Source organism: Cygnus olor, chromosome 14, assembly GCF_009769625.2.
Source record: "Cygnus olor isolate bCygOlo1 chromosome 14, bCygOlo1.pri.v2, whole genome shotgun sequence".
Taxonomy (NCBI): domain Eukaryota; kingdom Metazoa; phylum Chordata; class Aves; order Anseriformes; family Anatidae; genus Cygnus; species Cygnus olor.
Genome location: NC_049182.1, coordinates 5,568,814 through 5,589,206, shown reverse-complemented (window position 1 = coordinate 5,589,206; position 20,393 = coordinate 5,568,814). Strand labels below are relative to the sequence as shown.

The 20,393-nt window shown below is 46.7% G+C and overlaps 2 protein-coding genes across 17 annotated transcripts; one reads left to right on the top strand and one right to left on the bottom strand.

The window, feature by feature from the left end:
• Positions 1–2,745: 2,745 nt before the first annotated feature.
• HNRNPH1 (heterogeneous nuclear ribonucleoprotein H1) lies at positions 2,746–19,648 on the top strand. 16 transcript variants are annotated; one of them, XM_040573316.1, is made up of 14 exons: positions 3,110–3,441; positions 10,815–10,874; positions 11,788–11,925; positions 12,682–12,837; positions 13,030–13,173; positions 14,659–14,797; positions 15,806–15,984; positions 16,201–16,272; positions 16,346–16,485; positions 16,655–16,790; positions 16,940–17,023; positions 17,150–17,200; positions 18,256–18,348; positions 18,869–19,648. In XM_040573316.1, exons 1-14 carry the CDS (start codon positions 3,393–3,395, stop codon positions 18,991–18,993), a joined length of 1,566 nt encoding a protein of 521 aa, XP_040429250.1. In that variant the 5' UTR covers positions 3,110–3,392; the 3' UTR covers positions 18,994–19,648. The 16 variants fall into 16 exon arrangements, with proteins under 16 accessions (XP_040429257.1, XP_040429255.1, XP_040429250.1 ...); XM_040573318.1 differs by having other exon boundaries at positions 3,128–3,441; positions 16,373–16,485; XM_040573317.1 differs by having other exon boundaries at positions 3,159–3,441; positions 16,352–16,485.
• Positions 4,152–10,798, bottom strand: LOC121077796 (deoxycytidine kinase 2). The gene is made up of 7 exons (XM_040573334.1): positions 9,853–10,798; positions 8,874–8,989; positions 8,288–8,481; positions 8,059–8,206; positions 7,317–7,432; positions 5,780–5,879; positions 4,152–4,436 (listed from the first exon to the last, which is right to left on the bottom strand). The coding sequence occupies exons 1-7, from the start codon at positions 9,950–9,952 to the stop codon at positions 4,413–4,415; spliced, it is 798 nt and encodes a 265-aa protein (XP_040429268.1). The 5' UTR covers positions 9,953–10,798; the 3' UTR covers positions 4,152–4,412.
• Positions 19,649–20,393: the final 745 nt, after the last annotated feature.

The following is a 20,393-nucleotide window of genomic DNA, read 5'->3' as shown; positions in this document are numbered from 1 at the left end:
GCATGAGACTTCCATGCATTCCCCATTTCAGACCTCAGGTGACAAGGCAAGTCAGCTGCTAGCAGTATTTGTCGAGAGATAATCAGGTTTGCAGATTAACCGTTAGATCCTGAATTATACATGCTTATATGCAAACGTAAGGAACACATCTAGACAGCTAGGCTGTAGCCGACAGCCGACAGCTGAAGCTGAGACGTGAAGGATGAAGCTTATGATGGAAGCAGAAGAAACGGAAAACATCTAGCTAAGAAAGAAAGGTATGGAGCATAGAGCAGTTGTACCAGGATGATGGATAATGACTTCTGTCATCATTTCAGAGCAGGTATTTAAACTCTCATCACTGTTCTTTTTTCCCCTGAAATGTCAGATGCTGATCCATAATAGAACTATTGGCAACTACTTTTTGCTTTGCAATACTATCTCTAAAGCCTAGTCAGAGATTAGCATCTGCATCACTTCTAGAAATGCAGTGTCTCCATGTGCTTAGATGCCTATAAACCCCATGAACCACAGCTGTAGAGTTTCTCCATCGCTCTCTTGCCCAGGAAAGCAACTGAAGAAAGCCAACAGAGAACAATTTATGACTAGTACCAAACAGAAATGTCCAGAGCAGGTAGCAGGCTTCAAGAAAGAGTTTTACTTTGGTTCTTCAGTTTAGTTTAACACTTAACATCTACTAGGCCTTCTGCATCTCTCTGCAGGTTGGACCAGAGCTCACACAGTCCTGGTGTGGGTCGCAAACTCCGTTCTCCATGAACTTCACTGGAGATGTTGCACAGGGGCTGTGTGATTTTCGTGCAGATCGTTCTCCAGTTTTCTACCCAAGAGGCCACCTCTTTGCCCATTTTCTGCCAGATGGACTACAAAACCCAGCATGCTGAGCTTGGCTTGGATTATGGCCCTCCCCATGCTGATTTGTACGCAGCTATATTTATCTTCTGGGAACTTAACCGGGAAAATGAGAACAGCTCCTCTCCCCAGCAGTCAGGGCTGCAGGTATGCTTTCTGCCTTTGCAGGAACAGGCCAGTGAAATTCTGAAGTAGAACAAAAGCCACCTTAGTGGAAAACAATTACATGAAGCTGAAGCTTGAGTTGCAGGCAGACATGCTGACAAATGTGCCACAGTTAGCTGTTATAGTTGGAGAAGGTGCAGGTGTCAAGTTGGCACCATAAAACAAACAAACAAAAAAATTCCACCTAGGTAAACAGATCATGATGGAGACCTAGAAGAGATTGTGGAAGCAAGACCTGGAAGTTTGCGTTCATAAAATACATACATAATTGTTTCCTTGCTTCAAGAAATCTAAGAAAATCCTGCATCAGATGTTTCTAGCAAGATATTGGCCCCCTACCTAATGTTTTGAAAGAGCTCACATACTACGGGACTAGCCTTACAAAAGCATTTACCAGATATAGCCTCTCAGGAAAAGGGCTGCTGGTGTTAAGAATAACTTCATTTGAACTGGTAATTGTTTTCATCCTTCAAACACCACATATACATTGGCTAATTATAACTCTTCTGATAACTGTTTAGGTCTTTGCTTGCCTGTCTGTATGTTCTGCTGTTCACGGTTGCATTCTTCTCCTAGAAGTGGCTGTATCCAACATCCTGTTGGATGCGTCAGCTTCCAAGGCAGGCAAGTATTTTGCCTGTGTTTAATACCAATTACGTAGTTACAAGAAAGTCAAATGACGTTTCTAACAGTGGAAGACTACGCGTGCGGCAGAACTCCTGCCCAGTGTGAACACGGGAAAACTTCCATTTCCTAGGAGACCTCCAAGGAGAAAACTTAAGTCAGAATGCTGTTCTACTTCAATAAATAAAAGGTTGAGAAAGTATTGGGCAAACAAAGCTTTATTTATCACTGAAAATTAGAGTGCAAGAAATCAGGCAGCACTGCTCACTTCAAAGTTATGAAGTCATGTGGATCACGATGTGTAAACAACAGAGAACCAGTTTTCCTTCATTATTCAAATGCAGTAATGGAGACTAAAAAGACCAGAGCAATAGAATAACACTTAGTAAGTGTACCCCACTCTATGGTTATTAATATTCATTAAAGGAAGACAAAAATTATTAACTCAGTCAGAAATGCAAATGATTCAACAGGGATTAGCAAAGGGATTCACTTTATATTAACCACTCAGTCAGAAGCAAAGTTGTGAAGAGATGCCACACCTCAACAGTGCTAAGGTCACCGCTTATTTGTTCAATCATGCTGCTCCTTTGCAGCTATTTAGCTCAAAGTTGTTTTAGCCAAGCATTCTTTGTAACAATACTTTGCAGAAAGAATTGGTCTGGTTAGGTGTAGGGCAAATGGACTGCAGCGGTCTGGAGGCATGTGAGACAGCCCCCATTTGTATCTGTCAGGGCGTGTGGAATTTGTATCTCTGTCAGGGTGTATGGAGATCTCAGGTTTGAGATCCAGAAATAAGCCTGCCTGCATTTACACCTAAACAGCCGAATAGCCCCTCTGAAAGCACGGCGCGGACAGCTCGGCCTTGGCAGACTTTCAGCCTGCGCCGTCCCCATCGCCACCGTTGGCATTTCCACGCAAGGGCTCGCCAAAAACCGGCCTTTTCACGGCCTTCCCTCACACCAGGCCCCGGCCTTCCGGGCCCAGGCCGACGCCATCCCGGCGCCGTGCCTCCCCCCCCCCGGCCAGACGCCGGCCAGCCCCCGGTTCCCCGCTCCCCGTCTCCCCCCCGGCGCGGCGGGAGGCGGAGCCCAGCGCTGTGAGGGCGCCGCCCGCAGCGAGCGAGCGAGGACTCGGGACGGGACGGGAGGTGTTTTGTGTTTGTGCGAGGGACAAAGCCGCCGCCATCTTTGTGCTCGTGCGGACAACGAGGCGGAGCGGGCCCGTGGGGCCCCCCCTCAGCGCCTTGAGGCGGGGCGCGAAGCGCGCAGAGGCCGCAACCCCCACCGCCGCCACCGCGGCGGCCATTACAGGACTGCCCCCCTCCCCTCACCAGCCCCCCCCCCACACCCCGTCCGCCATTTTGTCCCCCCCCTCAGCAGGCGGCCGGCCCTGACTGGCTGCTTTCATTTGTCACGCCGCCATTGGCTGGCGGGCGGCGGGGGGGACAGGCCCGCGCGGCGCGTGACGTCAGGACGCTGCGCAGCGCGGCCGGCGGCTATTTAAGGGCGGTGCGCGGCGGTGCGCAGGAGCAGCCAGCAGGCGGGTCGGGCCCGGGCAGGCTGGCGGCGGCTGCATCGCGCCTCATCCCCGCGGGAGCGGAGCGGCACAGGGCGGCAGGCCCCGGTCCCACACCACCGCAGCGGCTTCTCGGCGCTCGCTGATTTTTTTTTTTTTTTGGTCTCAGAGCGGCTCTCGTATTTTTTTTATTTTTTTATTTTTCTCCCGGCCCTTAGTGGGAAGGCGCGGCCGAGATGGATCCCTGTCACACTGAGGAGACCGAGGGCGAGATCCCCGGGCTGGGTAAGCGTGGGGGGGGGGGGGGGGGGAGGGAGGAAGAGGAGGAGGAAGGGGAGGGGAAGGGGAAGGCAGGCGGTGTGGAGGAGGGGGAGGGGCGGCCGTGCGGTGGGGGGAGGGCGGCGGGGCCCGCCCGATCCGGGGCCGCGGCGCCCCCGCGTTGGCGCCTGCGGGGGGCGGCAGGGCGCGGGCGGGCCCGGAGTGCGCGCGCCGCTCCCCGTCCACCCCCCCCCCTTCCTTCCTCCCCCCCCCGGCCGCGTGGCGGAGTTGGGGGGGGAGCAGCCACCGGGGGGGGGGTGGATTGAGGATTTGGGGGGGGGGAGAATCGGGGTTTGGAGGTGCCCCCCCAGCGGATCCCGACCGCGATCGTATTCGTGGAAAAGCGGGAGGTTTTGGGGGGGGGGGGGGGGGTTCCCTTGGTTCCGGGGGGTGTCCGTAAAGAAAATGCCGTTAAACTGCAGTTTGTTCCAGGTGTAACGCTCGCGACTGCAGTGCCGCCCGTTGTTTAGGGTAAAAGGGTTGAAAGCGGCTGCTCGATAAAGCAGAAGTTGAAAGTAAGGCTGCTGGACGCCATAACAGTCTCGTCTTAAAATGGTGAACTATGCCAGTTATTGCAAAACAACCCTGCCCCAGCGCCTGCTATCTATATTTACTGGGTTGTCGGCCGCTGATAACCGGTTAACTCCTCTGTGCTTGAAGCCGGTTATGAGCCCGTGTTAGTTTAAAATCTTTATTAAACAGCAGAGAATATACTCGAAATACATTATCAAAACATCCCATGCATGTTCCTTTAAACTATACCATAAATTCCATCAAACCACACAGTCCAGACAAGCAAAAAAAAAATTACATGATTTATACGTAAAAAAAAACCCTCGTTTTTATATAGGATAATTCACCATCTAGTTTAAACTGTCTTAGAACGCTGGCTTAACTGTTGATTATCGAGCAGTTGATGTTCCTCTCAAATTTCATCTTTAAGAAGTCAGGAAAGATTTGACCTGTGAAAACAAAGCCTGTATTATATTTGATGCATTTTAAAAAGAAACAACAAAACAAAAACCCTGTTAGGGTTTTCCCTTTCCTAAGAACAAAGGGTTTGTTACTGTACAGTCTCCAGTACTGTTCTGCCTGTATATATTCATGATCTGAAATGCACTTCAGTATAGTTGTTACTAGGTAGAATTAAGTAACCTAAATAATTTATTAGCAAGATGGGGAGTACTTAAAGGTAGCTTTTGGAATGCTTCACAGCATACTATTTTGTTAAAGAAAATGGATTTGCCTTTACTAAGTAGCTTTTCTCTAGAAAGAAATTGCTATGAGATCTTCGGCTTAATTTCCAGACAGTTCCAGCATAGTGCTGTACCCTTTAGCCCCCACCCGAAGCTGAAAGTAGAGCTGGTTTCTGATATGCTGGGTGAAGGGGTTTTAGTGGAAACAACAGTGGTGGCCTTTCAGTGAAGTGAAGTTAAAGGGAAGATTGTACCTGTGTGTAGCAGCTCATAACTCTGAGCTGCTGTTTGCTCACTTCCACGAGAATAAAACTTCACAGTAAATACTCTCATAGTACCCTGACTGAACATCGTGCCCCCACCCACATTACTTGGGAGAACGATACTGGATGTGGAAGTAATTCCTTAATAATACCAAATTCTTGACCAAGAATCGGGTATTTCATGTTACTTTCTTGCTGTGGAGTGGGCACACAACAGAAGGATTTATTTGGGGAATTCACCGCCCCAAGTTTTGTCTTCCCACAGAATCGGCAAACACCATTTTGTCTCATGACCTATCACTGTTTCCTCTAATGGCCGTCCTTCCCCACTTACCAGTTTCACTTCATGCGTTTAGAACTACGTATGATCTTGGTGTTTGTCAGGTGTCCAGGAAGAGCCTAGGTCCTTAGAATGCGAAGGAGCATAAATAGCTCTAAGCTGACTAGGATTTTTTCTAAAGACAACATGGCTGACATGAATTGGACAGTATTATTGTGTAAACTATTTAATGAGTCGCATGGCAGTGCAGACTTGGCAGAGAGCAGTCTGACTCCAGTGCAGCTACTGTGCACTGTTTTCCCCCCCCAACTGCCCCTCTTGAAAAATACCCGTTTTTACTGTGAACTACTTCAACCTTGAGGATAAGGTTGTGGGGTTAAATGGTTTTGTGGAGGAAAGGAAAAAGCCTCTCCTGCACCCATGTGATGGAGACTGACTCTACTAGCCCTAAACTACTACTGCATGACTCCTAAATTTGCAGTTTGGTAGTTGAATTTTAAGAACTTAGATTTGGTAAATTAGAGCTATTACTGCAGAAGAAAATGCAAGGAAACATTTTTACTTACCTCATCGATTAGGTACTCCTGTTTAATCTTATCATTCTTAAAATCTTCACTAACATCCAAAACAAGAATGGGGATTTCTTTAAGGTTCTCAAAGTCAACTCTGTTATGAGAGAGCAAAATTGTTTTACGCACAGTACTTAATACTATTTTTACTAGCATGATCTAATTGCTTTCTGAGACATCTTAGGGGTGCAGCACTGCTCATTATTCCATGCACCTGGGATGTTGATGACTTTATACCAGGTTGATACTTTAACCAGTATTTCCTGGAAAATGCCTCTTGCCCTATGTCCCCCCCCCGTACCCATTGTAGTTAGCTGCTAATCCATGTACTAAGATGAAGTTCTATAGCACCCTTTGATGGGGATGGCATCTTTTAACAGGTTACAGGAAAGGTATTTAAAATGGCTGCAAGATAAGACTATTTTGACCACAGGCTAAGTGCAGAAGAGAGCAGTAACCGTGCAACTAGATGCTTTCATTTCTAGTTCTCCTAAACCACTGCATATTTCCTCTTCCTATGTCTGAAAAGCACTTCTGAAGTCCAGTAAGTGTGCTGAACAGCATTGTGACATGTTATTTTGCAGACCCAAGTGTTCCTATTAAAAATACAGGAAATGTTTGCTCATGAGTTTGGAATGAGTAAACAATGTAAATGTTTCCAGAATGCCACAATACTGCAGTGCATTTGTCTCCTGAGCATTCAGGTCATCCTACATGAAATTTATACTTAGGAAAGCAGATGTGACTGATGTTCAATCTAACATACTTTTCCTGGAATTGTTTTGAATCTGTTAGTACTCCAGCTGGAGGGAGTTTTTTATTTCAGCTGAAAAGACATGCTTGTCTATCAAGAATGTCCTGACCACTTCAATGATGTTCTTTTGCTGTATATGCTAATGTCAAGTGGAACAGTCAGTAATAAATGTTTAACCTACTGCTTTCCATTCAGTAAAGTATTTCAGGCTCTTGTAGGGGAGAATATGAAGTTTGCATTCACATCCAGAAGTTCCTTATGTGAGGAAAGCTAATGAGTCAATAGGAAAGTGAGGAGGGAGGTACGCAGAGATCTTAGTCATGGACTGGGGGTTTTGTGTATAATACTAACTACCAAAAGCCTTTCTGATAATCGTCGAAACAAAATCACCCTTGTTTAAAGGTAGCTGGGACACTGCCTTCCCTTACACTGGAACTGGAAGCTGCTTAGTAGGTAACTTAAGTGGTTGCCCACTGAATCCAGTCTCAACTCTGCAATATTCCCGTGTACTGCTACCAAATTGAAATCCTTTCTGGAGAAAAGTTAAATTATGTAGCTTTTTAGTTGAAGGTAATGCTTAATGCAAGTCCTTCCTTCCTTACTGAGTAAGGCTAAACTTAAATCTGTTTTACCCCTAATCAACTTTAGCATGAGGTAGAAAAGAGCCTTGCCTGTAAGCTGAAACTTGAATAAGCCACTAGTTTTTGATTTCAGTGTTCTGCTGCTTTTATGGTAACAGATCAAAGCTATTCTGGTGGTATAGGGAAAATGGGTTCATACCTCAGAGTTCTTTCATAAAGCCACGTTTCATGTTTATAGTGGAGGTTTTCCAAATACTCAAGCTCAATTCCTTGTTCCTCTTCTCTTCCCCTTGTCTGCAGCCTTTCCATGCATTTCTGAAAAAAATGCAAGCCTGGACATTAATAATGTGTTAAAAGGCTAAATGAACTAAATTGATCAAGTGGTCCTTAAATCAGAAGAATTAATTCTTAACAGATTAAAAAATAAGATGGCAAATAGTACATATTCAATTATGAATGAGGGTATCTACAGGTTATTCCTTAACTAGAGAGCTTTTTTTTTTTTTGCTGGGTGACTTGCTTTGGATACCTGGGTATGAGGATGTTTAGTATGCCAGTATTAAGCAGAGAACTGACAGTCCTTATGATGAACGTATTGAAGTGTCAAAAGCATTAGACAGGGAGCACTTTAATCCTTGGCTAAGAAAGTCAGTTCTTACTAAAAGATTTTCCTTCCCTTATACTGTGGTTTGGAAGTGAAACTTTATGCAGAAAGTCTTACTGAGTCTTACTAAAGTCTTACTTATGCAGAAGCTTACTGAGTGGTAGATGTTAGTTAACTACAGCGTTTGCTGGCATCAGAATAGCAGCTCAGAAAGGAGGGTGTTCAGTTTGATCTGAATCCAATGTGAAGTTACTGTAGGCTTCCTGTAACTTCTGGAGAACAAAATGCTAGTGTAGTGTTAGTCACTGCAGTATGTCATGGATATACTTGGGTATACCTGAGGTGTGGTTCTGAGGTAGATGATGCCATCCAGTTCTATATCAGGTTCATACTGATTCAAAAGCCACGTGTGCCAGTCCTGATAGATAGTCCACTCTGTTTCATTGATGTTTCCAGATTCAAACAGGTTAGAAGCAAACACGTATCTGCAAGGAAAGGCATTAAGTGTCATGCTAGGAATGACAAAATTGAACTACTTAAACTGGTTGCATTGTGAGAGTAATTACCTGTCACTGTACAGAGATCTCTCAAAAAATTGCACTGGATGTTCTGCTTCGTATAATTTGGCTGAGATGGGTTTTAATTGTGCCCTTACTCGGCTCAAGCAAGCGTAAGTCTGAAAAGTGTAAGCCCATCTTGTGGGCTTATCATACAGCATTTGAAGTAGATTTCCTCCATTCTTCTGAGATGTTGAAAGCTCCTAGGGGTACAAGAGAGAAGACTTAATAACCAGTGTATTTTGGGGACAAGGCTTAATACCCAGTATATTTGCAAGTTTTTACTCCTTTTTCTTAATCCAAAATTCTGGTATGTGATTCTTCCTAAAAAGGAAGTGACTTAGGCACAGAAACAAGATTTTTCTAAACTGAAAAGCTGTCTTTGACAGTTTTTTTTTTTTAGAGTAGGTCTATCACTGGCTTTGAGAATGATCCCTGTGGAGTGGGGGATGACTACTTGGCTGATGCATTGAATAGTATCTTGCAAGTGGCTGTGGCAGTTTGAGTGTCTAATTAGGTGAATCTTGACGTGTTCCTTGGCCAGTCAGTTCAGTTTATGTGCCCATCTCATGCTTCCCAAGTGTGGTGCACCTACCTCATACTCATCTTCAGCTGTCTGAATGTTGCACCACTTGGCGATAGGTTCAGGGATTATCTCCCACTCATCGCTGTGTTTCTCAAGTAGCCTGACAAACGTAGACTTCCCTGCAGCTGCAAAAGATTTGTGAAGTTTACTCAGGGTGTGGATGAGAGTGGTCTTGCTGACTGACCCTCAGCGGCAGTTGGGAGGTGTAAGAGGCTGCGGGCTGCCTTTTGGCAGCGTGGAGGTGCCGAGCTGCGTGCTTGCAGCTTGGAAGCCGCTCGGAGCAGGACCAGACGCAGCGAAATCGAGCGGATTTCCGAGAAAACGGCGCTAATCTGCGGCGCCAGGCGGCCGTGGCGGGGCCGGGCGAGGAGGAGGCGGTGGCGGGGCCGTGACAGGGCCTAGGGAGCCGCCATTTTAGGAGCAGGCTGCCCGCGGGGCGGGGCTGGCGCCGCATTGTTGGCGGGCCGCGGGAGAGCGGGGAGGCTGCGCGCATGCGCGGCGCGTGTTCCCCGTGGAGCCGCGGGCGGGACGGGCGCGTGAACGCGGGGGGTTCTGAGGCGAGCGGGAGCGCGCGGCCGGTCCCGGCAGCAGCCGCAGCTCTGCGCGGGGGGGGGGGGGCGGGCGGGAGGCGGGCTGGCTCCGTGCCCGGTGCCCAGTCCCCGGGGGTTGGCCGTCAGCGGGGGCTCCGTGTCCCCACTGTAATGGCCACCGGCCTGTCCTTGGTCAGGGAGGCTGCTGGGGACGGCGGGGTCCTGCCCCCGCCATGGCGCTAGTTTCTGAGTGTCCTGAGGGGAGCGGGGGCACGGCCAGGTGGCAGCGGGTGGCCACCCGTTGGGGCTGGTGCCTTTGTCGGGATACAGCCGCCATCCCGCGGGGTCAGTGGGGCTGGAGGAGGATTTCCCCTTCCCCCCTTCAGATCATTCCCTCAGGGCTCCCCTGTCCTGAGGTCGGAGCCCCACATCCCGCCCCCCTCCGCCGCCGCGCTCACCGATGTTCCCCTCGATGGAAATCTTCTTGAGGCGCTTCTGGAAGCTGGAGTCGAGGGAGCCGCTGGGGCCGCAGCAGCGCCGCTTGGCAGGGGTGGACATGGCGGGGCGCTGAGGGCAGCTGGCTGCTCCTGCCTGCTTTAAGTCTCCCGCCAAGCGGTGGGCGGGAGGGGAGGGCTGCCTCCTGCTGCCTCCCGCGCAGCCTCTGCCTGCTCCCCCCGCTCCTGCCTCCGCCCAGCCTCTGCTGCAGGGCTTTTTTGAAATGGGTGTTGAGCGAGGGAAATTTTAAGAGCGGCTTCCTTCAGGAAGTTACTGCTTGACTTGCTGGTCTGATTTGCATCAACTTCAGTGAGTTCCCCCATGTTGCTTGCGTTCCAGACCTCAACTCCAGAGCAATTTTTTTTCCCAAAAAGTCTCCTGCTTTTTGTAGTTTGAATTGTGATCCGATAAATTAAATGTTTTACATAGTTACGGAAATATGAGGCAATGCAGATTTGCAGTCAGTGAAGCATCTCAACCTAAAGCTGTATGTTAATTTTGTTATTGACTGGAAAGGAAGCATGCATGAATGAAATATATGCGGGTGCCCTTAGGAGCAGCCCTGCCTCGCAGCTCCAATTCCAGCAGCAGCGTTGGCATGCCCGGGACTTCAGAGTCCGCTTTAACTCCTGGCATGGGTGCTGTGTTACCTCTGTGGGCACTGGTTGAGGCATGAACTGCTTGGTCCTGGTGGTGTAAGGAAAGGGGTTGAGGAAGCTTGGCTAACACGTCTGGGTGCTGCTGCCAGAGGCTGTGTTGCTGGTTACCCCCGGTAACTGCTCGTCTCCGTGCCAGGGAGGTTCAGGGCGAGACCGAGCTCGGTCCGGTGTGTTTGGAGGAGATGGGAGGGAGTTCTAGTTTCCTTTTCATTATGATAATTGTGACCCGTGTCTCTTCTTTCCCCCATCTCCTACAAACACACCAGGCTTCAGTGACCGAAGCGAGCAGATTGTTTCACGCGGGGTAGCATCAGCATTTGAAGCTGGTAAGTGCTGCTTCCCGCACGCCTCTCGTGCAGCCAGACGTGCCCGTTGCTGCGGGGGGCGGGAAGCGCCGCGCGGCCCGCGCCGCTCTGAGGCGCATGCGCGGCGGCTCGGAGCGGGAGGCAGCGCCTCGGCTTTGTTCAGCGCAGGAGGCAGGCGACGCATGCGCACAACCCACCGGGGACGGAGGGGGGGGCGGGCGGGCGGGCCGGGGGGGGGTGGTGAAGCGTAGCTTAGCGAGGACGCATGCGCAACCTGGCGGGAGCGGCGCGGGGAAGGTGTGCGTAGGGGTGCGCGGCCCGGCGCGGTGGCGCTGCTGAGCATGCGCAGGAGGGGCCCGCGGGGAGGGGGGCAGAGGCCCTCCGGGTGGCGGCGCGCATGCGCTCCGCGCCCCGTCCCCAGGCACGCGGCGGGGCCCGCAGCCCCCGCTCCGCCGCCCCCCGGGGCCCCGAGCCGGGCAGGAGCGCGGCGTCGCCCCGCTGGGGGCTGCCGGCCGTCGGGCGGCGCGTGGGGCCGGGCCGGGGCGCTTTGTGCGACGGAAGGGCCGGCCCAGCGGAAGCGGGAGCACCCGCCGCCATTTCCTAGCGCGCTCTCGCCACAGGCTCGCCCGCTTGCTGCCGCCTGACCGGGACTAGGCGCTCTCCGGACAGCGGATCAGGCTCGGAGCCCTAGAACCAGCGCGGAGCCCCACCATGTGTGCGTGCGGGGACGGGGGCTGGGCGCGGGCCGGGCGGGTGGGCCAGGCGTGCGCCGGGCGGGAGCGGCTCTGTGTGTGTGAGGCGGGCAGCGGTCCGAGGTAGAGGAGGCTCGGGGGCGGGCGGGCCCGGGGCCGGGGGGCCGTCGGGTGCTCTGAGGGGGTGTGGGCGGCAGCCGTGCCCCACAGTGTCTCAAGGAGCCTGCTTTGATTTTCTCCAGCTACCACAGAAACCGAGGCGGAGCCCAACCTGACCTCCAATGTGATGCTGAACACAGAGAGCAGCGAGGGATATGTGGTGAAAGTGAGGGGGCTGCCCTGGTCCTGCTCCACTGAGGAGGTGCAGAGGTTTTTTTCTGGTAAGTGGAACTGAGGGAATGGGGGGCTGGGGACAGGGGCTCCTTGGGGTTCTTTCAGGGGAAGCTCTAGCAGCAGGAATATTGCAATGAGTAGTAACAGAAGTTTTGGTGTAGTTCCAGTATCCAGTGAAGTTTGTAAAGAAACAAGTGCCCTAGCTAGAATTCAGTGTGGACAGCCATGCTTCAGTTAGTTGGGACAGGACACAAGTAGCTGCAGCTGTGTGTTGCAGGAACAACCACAACTGCCTTCTGTTCTTGAGCAGGTGGAAGAAAGAAGCCTTCATTTGAAGGAAAATCTCAAAACTCTTGTTTCAGGCTTAATTAAATTAATTTAATTCTTGATGCTGCTGTAATAGGTTTACTATTTCAGGAATTTGGTACAAGGGGTTTGGTCCTGATTTAGTTCATTATGCCTGCACTTGATTTTTTACTATTTGTCGTGCTTCATCCTGATCAGAAAGTCTTAAGTCACCTACGATCAAAAGAAGAACACTTGACTTGACTTGAGGCAGTAAAGCTTTAAAAATAGCTGATCAGTATTTATCCCTAATGTTTTCCTAATAATAGACTTGAAGAGAAGGATAAGTTCATTTTAGCCAGGCCCTTATTTTCCAGACAAGGACCAATAAACTTGTAACAAGTATGCTATCTTGGTTTTGTAGAAGTTAAGTAATTTTTTTCCTTTTAGGTTACCTGAAACTTTTAAAGCCATCATGTTCCTCTAAAAATTAAATCAATTCCTGTTTTTTTTTTTAGACTGCAAAATTCTAAACGGTGCTTTAGGTATCCGTTTCATCTACACAAGGGAGGGCAGACCAAGTGGAGAAGCATTTGCTGAGCTTGAATCAGAAGAGGATGTGAAATTGGCACTGAAAAAGGACAGAGAAACAATGGGACACAGATATGTTGAAGGTTTGATTTGGTCTAGTAACTGACTAGATGTATTTGTACTTGATGGGTTTTTTGTTAACTGTTGTTTTGTCTTTAAAATGCATGTGAAAGGACAAATGGACTTGCGTATCATAAATTGACTAGTTTCAAGGCAAATGACTTTTAAAACCGTTGAGCGTTCCAGAATGCATTAATTCTAAGTGCCTTTTACAGTTTTCAAGTCAAACAACGTTGAAATGGATTGGGTTCTGAAGCATACTGGTCCCAACAGCCCTGATACGGCTAATGATGGTTTTGTACGTCTTAGAGGACTCCCATTTGGCTGTAGTAAAGAAGAAATTGTACAGTTTTTTTCAGGTATGTGGGGTAAAAGTACTAGCTGTAGCGCTATTGGTCTATACTTTAAAAACAAACAAACCCCCCAAAACCACACCGCCCGGTAGTATTTTAACAGTACAATGATGTGTAATAAAAGTAAACAAGTATTTCTCCATTAGTTATATGGGCTTAAGAGATGAATTTAAGTATTCTCTTACTAAGTAACCGAGGAAGTCTCCAAAAGCTGTCCTAATTTATACTTAGTGCGGCATACTGTTGCAAATAAGGATAAATGTAAGTAAGCAGAAAACTTTTTTTCTGTTTTCTACTAAGTGACCAAGTAGGAGGATCTTTCTACCCAGTCTTAGCTAGTTCACGCTGCTATTTTCATCTTACGTGAAGGATATAGAATGCCATTAGTGCTGGGCCCAGTGTAATGAGCAGGATGAGGAAGACAGTATATCGTGCCCATGATTTCTTAAACATTTAGTAGGGAGTAATACCCGAGGGGGAAAAAACATCTTGCTGAACTCTACCCAAGTATGGATTTTCCCCCCTCCCCACTTCCCAGGGGAAAAAAGCCCTTGATGTAGTATAGCTTAAAGTCTTTATGGATGAAGAGAGAATGTCTTGTGTTGACCCTTAATTCTCACTTTCTTGCAGCTGTTGTATGTTTATTTTTAGCAGTTGGAATGCTATTATAAATGCTAAGGATAAAATCTGTTCAATTACCTAGGATTGAACGTGTCAGTATTTTTGAAGTAGTAACTAACTGTTAAAACTGGCTAGAATGTTTTGCCTTAACAAGCCTTTTAGATATGATTGAGCTTATTGTTTTTCTTAAATTTTTAGAAATATTGTTAGCTTTACAAATTCAGAAGTTGTTTTTTGTGTATTCTGAATCAGTAATAATGTGAACAAGAGCAATTCCAAAGCGTGTGCGTTTTAAGTTGTTTTTTATATGGCTAAGTGGTATAAACTTTTAAATGCTGTTACTGTGCTTAATATACAAAATGTACCTCTTCTGTTCATAAGCGCTAATACTTTTTGAAATTCATTATTTTTATTTAAGGATAAAAATAATACTGGAACTTAATATTTGCATAAGACTATTTAACCTGACTTCTAGTAAAAAATACTTGTTAACTGTGAAGTTGTTTAACTTGCTGTGTTTGAATCTGTTACATTTAAAAGTTCATCTTAAATACTTTCACAGAATTGAAGAGGTTTTAAATAGTTGTAAACTTCTTAATGCACCCTGCATTAGATGCCCTATCTGAGGAGTTGTACTTGACACTCAGAACTTGGCTGTGCTCTGCAGGGTGGGTTAAGAACATAATCTGAATGGTATGCGATCATGGATTTTTTGTTGACATGCTTTTTCTTCTAGTGTTCTAGAATCAGCATACCATTCTCTTACAAATATTAAAATTCTGGTGTATTTAAAGCTATAAGAAAAACTCATGACTGGGCTTGTGATGTTAATATTGCCCCCTACTGGGGTTATTTGTCCTTGGGTTGAAGGGTTGGAAATCGTGCCAAATGGGATAACATTGCCGGTGGACTTCCAGGGGAGGAGTACGGGGGAGGCCTTCGTGCAGTTTGCTTCACAGGAAATAGCTGAAAAGGCTCTAAAGAAACACAAGGAAAGAATAGGGCACAGGTGGGGATGGATGGTTGGTTGGATATGTCACTTTTCTTATGGTAAACAATTAAATCCATATTCTCTCTTCTGAAAGTGTTAAAAATGCTATTTCTATTCGGATATTGGTCTCAAACGTGGTCACAAGTTCAAGGTATTACTACTGTACATACGGCACAGACTGTCTAAATTGGTCCAAAACCAAGGATAAAACTGGGCTAAGCTTAACCATGCTTTGAAAACACGGTAATACTGGAGGAGTGCAAAACTGATAGCTTGAAAGCAACAAAGTTGAGAGACTATGGCTTTAACTTCTCAAATAGCACCAATTATGCCTTTAGCTCTAAAGACATGCACAGTACTCTTATTACCATAAGAAAATGTGATAATTTCTAAACTTGTTTTATAAGTTGAAATGTAACAAATTTTCTTACTGTATTTATTAATCTTCAATGTAATAAGCATAGCTTTCAAGAAATTGTCACAAAGGGTTTTTATTCTATTTTACTTGTGACTATTTTTCGTTGAAGCATGCACTTCTTGCCTACGCTGAATCACTGAAGCATAGGCTGGGTTCATTAGCACATGCAGAGCTTCTTGTAGCATCCTGATGGGTTAAAATCTTGGTGGAGGCTGGGTTTTTAACCCTCTGTTTATATTGCCACATGAGCAAAACAGTGCTGAGTTGAGTGGACGTTGGTCCCTCCTACATTTTTTGACTAACACCTTAAATTTGGGGGAGGGGGGTGGGGAATCAGTCTTGCTCCGCCACCCTTAAGGTTGGGATACTGTGATGTATGAGGAGCATGTAAACCCTTCAGTAATCGTAATTTCTTGAAAATACACTAATTCGAAAGTAAAGTAGTGGTTTTAGTAGTATGTCATTGCCTACATAATGTAAAGAAATCTGGCTTAAAATCTACTGCCAGTTTCAAGGCTATGACTAAATGTCTTGTAAAAATGTAAAATTGTGAGGTCCCTTGTGGAAGGAATTTACGACTGACTACTTCCTGTGGAAACAAATTTTAGGTACATTGAGATCTTCAAGAGTAGCCGAGCAGAAGTGCGCACTCACTATGACCCTCCACGCAAGCTGATGGCGATGCAGAGACCAGGTCCTTACGACAGACCTGGTCTGACGCGGGGATATAACAGTCTTGGTAGAGGAAGTGGCTTGGAAAGAATGAGGCGTGGAGCTTATGGAGGAGGTAAGTATATGAAGCCCAAGAGGGAGCTGCTCAGCTGAGAAGCAGCACCACTTGGAGTGATTGTCTTCCGTGCTCTGTAACCGCTGGTTGGTAGATGTGCTTGGCTTTATTTCTCCCGTAAGAAACGGAACTTTCTCATCTGTTTTGTGCCGTGTTTATATGTACGTGCGGATCTTTCTGCAGTTAAAATAAACATGTTGTCCGATCTATCCATAGGTTATGGAGGTTACGATGACTACAATGGGTATAATGATGGCTATGGTTTTGGTTCTGATAGATTTGGAAGAGGTAAGGGATCTCTAATAGGAATAGTAACTAACTTTCAATACATATAGAACAGAAACTTAAATACATCTGAAAGACCTAGAATGGACTCTCTTCTCTGCAGGAATGTCGGACCACAGATATGGCGACGGGACGTCCACCTTCCAGAGCACGACTGGCCACTGTGTCCACATGAGAGGTCTGCCTTACAGAGCGACGGAGAACGACATCTACAACGTGAGTTCCAGATCTGCCGTTCTCTTAACTTAGCTTAGAATGCTGTGATCATTGCTGGAAGCATTAACTGTGCTGCTGTTAGCAAGTGTTCCTTCTGAGAGAACAACTTGCTGTAGAACCGAATTGCGCTATATTGGTGCGTTTTAATCTCTGCGTATTTTGTATGTAGTTCTTCTCACCTCTGAACCCTGTAAGAGTACACATTGAAATTGGACCAGATGGCAGAGTGACTGGAGAGGCAGATGTTGAATTCGCTACTCATGAGGACGCGGTGGCCGCTATGTCCAAAGACAAAGCAAATATGCGTAAGTATGGCTGTTGGGAGTGCGTGGCTCTGGGGAAGGTGCAGGACTGCAGTGCGCTGTGCCTGCTGCAGGTGGAATGCCAGGTGTTCTGTTGCAGCCTTGCAGTGAGTTTGGTGTGAAATGCTCTCATGCAAACTTTTTTCTTCCAGAACACAGATACGTAGAACTCTTCTTGAATTCTACAGCAGGAGGAAGTGGTGGTGCCTATGGCAGTCAAATGATGGGAGCAATGGGTATGTCTAACTGCACTTCTTAAAAAGCACTTCATGTTTAACGAAGCTGGCTAATTTTGTACAGCTCCTGCTTATTCTATGCCTGGCATAAAAACTGAAATTCAACATTCTGTCTTAATCACACAGTCAAGGAATCGGAAGGGGTAGTTCAAGATTGGAACACTAGCACATTGCCAGGTATATAAACCTTTTGGGAATACATTTGAACTATTAATAGGTTGAATAAACTGTGGTGCTGAATGTGAGTGTGTGTGATGGGATGAGTGGCTCCTGGGAGCGCGGTGTAATGGGAAATACCTGTCCTATTTATCCCATCTTCCCTCCCCCTGTTTGTTTTTTATTTTGAGACACAAATACAGTTAGGTGATGGAAGGTGTATCTGTTGTGTGATCTGTCATTCAAGCTTGGTTTGGTGCAGGAAAACCTTTCTCAAATTCGGGGAAAGTGAATTGCTCTAGTGAACTCCAGAACTGTTTCAGAGTCTAAAATGTGCATTGGCAGCACAAGTGTGAAGTGGCTTGTCTCTAAAGCAGATACCCTTCCTGATACCTTACTTCCTGGTTTCTTAGACCTTAAAGGTGGTGGTTGGTGTTTTGGGGTTTCTTTGAGGGTGGGAGGGGAGGCGGGAGGTATGGTATGCGTGTGGACATCTTGCTGCTATTGTGGTATTTTGATTACAAAATGATTAAAGTAATGCTGATGTTTTTAACTACAGAAAGGTTCTGTGGGAGTAAAGTAATAGGTGAAGAGCTGTGGTTAGTAAGCTAAAGTGGAGGGAGGCCTCCTGCCTGCTGCGGCACAGCGCGGCTGTGCTGGATAAGCAGTGTGGAACAGGAGGCCTCTGCCTGGGGCCTGTCTCCTGAAGGGGTGGGTGCTGCCATGGGCAGGTGGTCTCCTGTGAAGCTGGGTACGCTTAGTCTCTTGGGGGGTGTATTATACGGCAGATCAGTCCTGTTATCTATAGTCAGGCAGTAGGAAGGGCAAAAGTAAATCCTCCTGCTGTGCTTGAGAACCCCAAGCTCTTGCTGTGGTTCTTGCAAGTTCCTGTCCTTTGATTTAGGAAAGCTTCTAAAAATGTGTTCAAAGCTTTGAGCTTTGCTACCTTTGGAAGAAAATTAAGTAGGCTAGAGAGTGAGCATCTCCAGAACAGAGCAGTTAAAGGGTGGAATTGTCAATAGTGGGAAGACTTTCTTAGAGGCAGGTACTTAACGTTTGTATCCTTAACTTAAAAGGAAGCCAATCCAGTTATGGTGGCCCAGCTAACCAGCAGTTGAGTGGGGGTTACGGAGGCGGATATGGTGGCCAAAGCAGCATGAGTGGATACGGTAAGAGCACTTATTCGGTGTTTTTTAGGTGGGCCAAGTCTGCTGTGGCTTAGCATGTCATAAGGTCTTGGTGTTGAAGGGTAACTGTACAAATGGGGTGGCATGAGACCCGAGACTGAGAAGTAGAGGGAAATAAAGTCAAAGCAGGAATTTGTTGCGGGGGGGGGAGGGGAAGAGGGGGAAGCTTGCTAAATTAATCAGAGATGGGTAGGAAATACCAATCTCCAGACTGCCATTGATCACTTAATTTCCAGTATGGAGGCTGGAGACTAACCTGGTATAAATGCACCATAATGAAGGGGTGGGCCGAGGAGTGCATGGGCGGGGGAGGACGAGTAATCTCCAGAAACAGGTGGATAATAGAACAAACACTGCATCTGACTTGGGATATGGAGATGTAATCTGATGATTTACAGTATTGGGCAAAGTAGAAAGTATTTCCAAGGAGGCCCAGCGAGAAGAGGGATGATCTTGAATGTGTGAATGGGCTGCTAATCTGCTCCTCTTTTTTGTACCCTAGACCCGGGAAGTCAGGGCGCCATGAACAGCAGTTACTACAGCAGCGGGAACCGTGCGTCCATGGGAGTGAACGGCATGGGTGGAATGTCGAACATGTCCAACATGAGTGGCGGCTGGGGAATGTAACCAATTGCTGACTTTTGGTCAAATCTTTTTTAAAAAACAAAAAAACAAAAAACTAAGTTTAACAGTTTTGCAATACAAGCTTGTGATTTATGCTTTACTGTAAGTGAAATCAGGATTGTTATTTTAAAACCTTTCAGGTTCAGTATTTTTTGAACATACAGAAATGAACATTCATCTAGGATGTAATAACCAAGTTGAGCAAAGACTATAACTGTTAAACAATTTTGAGCGTTTCTCAAGTTAGTTTTGTTGTAGGAGTGTATTTAAGCAGTAAGCGTATTTAGGTTAAAGCTGTTTGAATTATGTTAAATGTTGCTCTTATACCATATTACATCCAACACTGTTTTGAATACATGTTGAAAAAACATGCTTTTTTGTAAAGAAACAATATAGGAGCTGTGTCTGAAATTCAAAGTGAACATTTGGCATGTTAGTTCTAGTTTATTTCTTTTAATATCCTGTAAGGCACGTTAAAGCTTTTTTTTAAGTTAATGGGGGAAACGTGTTGAGACGCAATACGGCTACTTTAGGATTTTGGTCTTGGTGTTCGTATAAAATTCTGAGGCCTTGATTTAATCTTTCATTGTATTGTGATTTCCTTTTTAGGTGTATTGCGCTAAGTGAAACTTGTTAAATAAATCTTCCTTTTAAAAACTGGAACTCATTTCTTCTTGAACTTCAACTTCTGTGGTATAGATAGATACAGAAGTGTGACTGTGCTTCTGTGGTGTCGGTGATCACAGTACTCTTAACATCCATCTGCTGTGAAGTATTGCGACTATTTCTAACCAGAATTACCATGTGAAAGCTGGCCTTGTGGGATATTAAAGTGACAATTGTTTCTCAGCTGAAAGTGGGGTTAGGAAAGAAAACTGTCACCTACTGCTGTGGGTGCTGAACTGCCACCAAGGGGGTTCAGGATGCCACAAGGCTGTGACATGACCAAGCTTATGCAACCTTACCTGCTTGAGATGTGGTTTTAAAGCTGCAAAGGGGGGCTGGGAGGTGATGCTGTTCTTTAGAGCCAAGGTGCTGGATCAATGGACGTTAAAGCTTAGTGCAGCCATGTTTCAATAAATTCAATTTGTTAAATACTGTGCTTAAAGATGTGGTTTATAAGCAGTGGAAGACTACTACTAGCTGTGAGCACTGGAACTTCCCCTGACATGGTAGCTATTTCCAGATACCTGTAACTAATTGAATTGTGAGAGAGGGCAGCACCATACTTGCTCCTGAAGGCACACAATCTAAACAGCAGCCCCAGGTATAAGTTCACAACATGCTGGGCTCACTTCTTCCTCTCTTGGAAGAACAGCAGTTACTTCCTAGTTACTTCCTCAGTGTTGGCTCTATGCAGCCTGTCCCAAGGGAATACTTCATTTAAGCATGCTGGAGCTGAT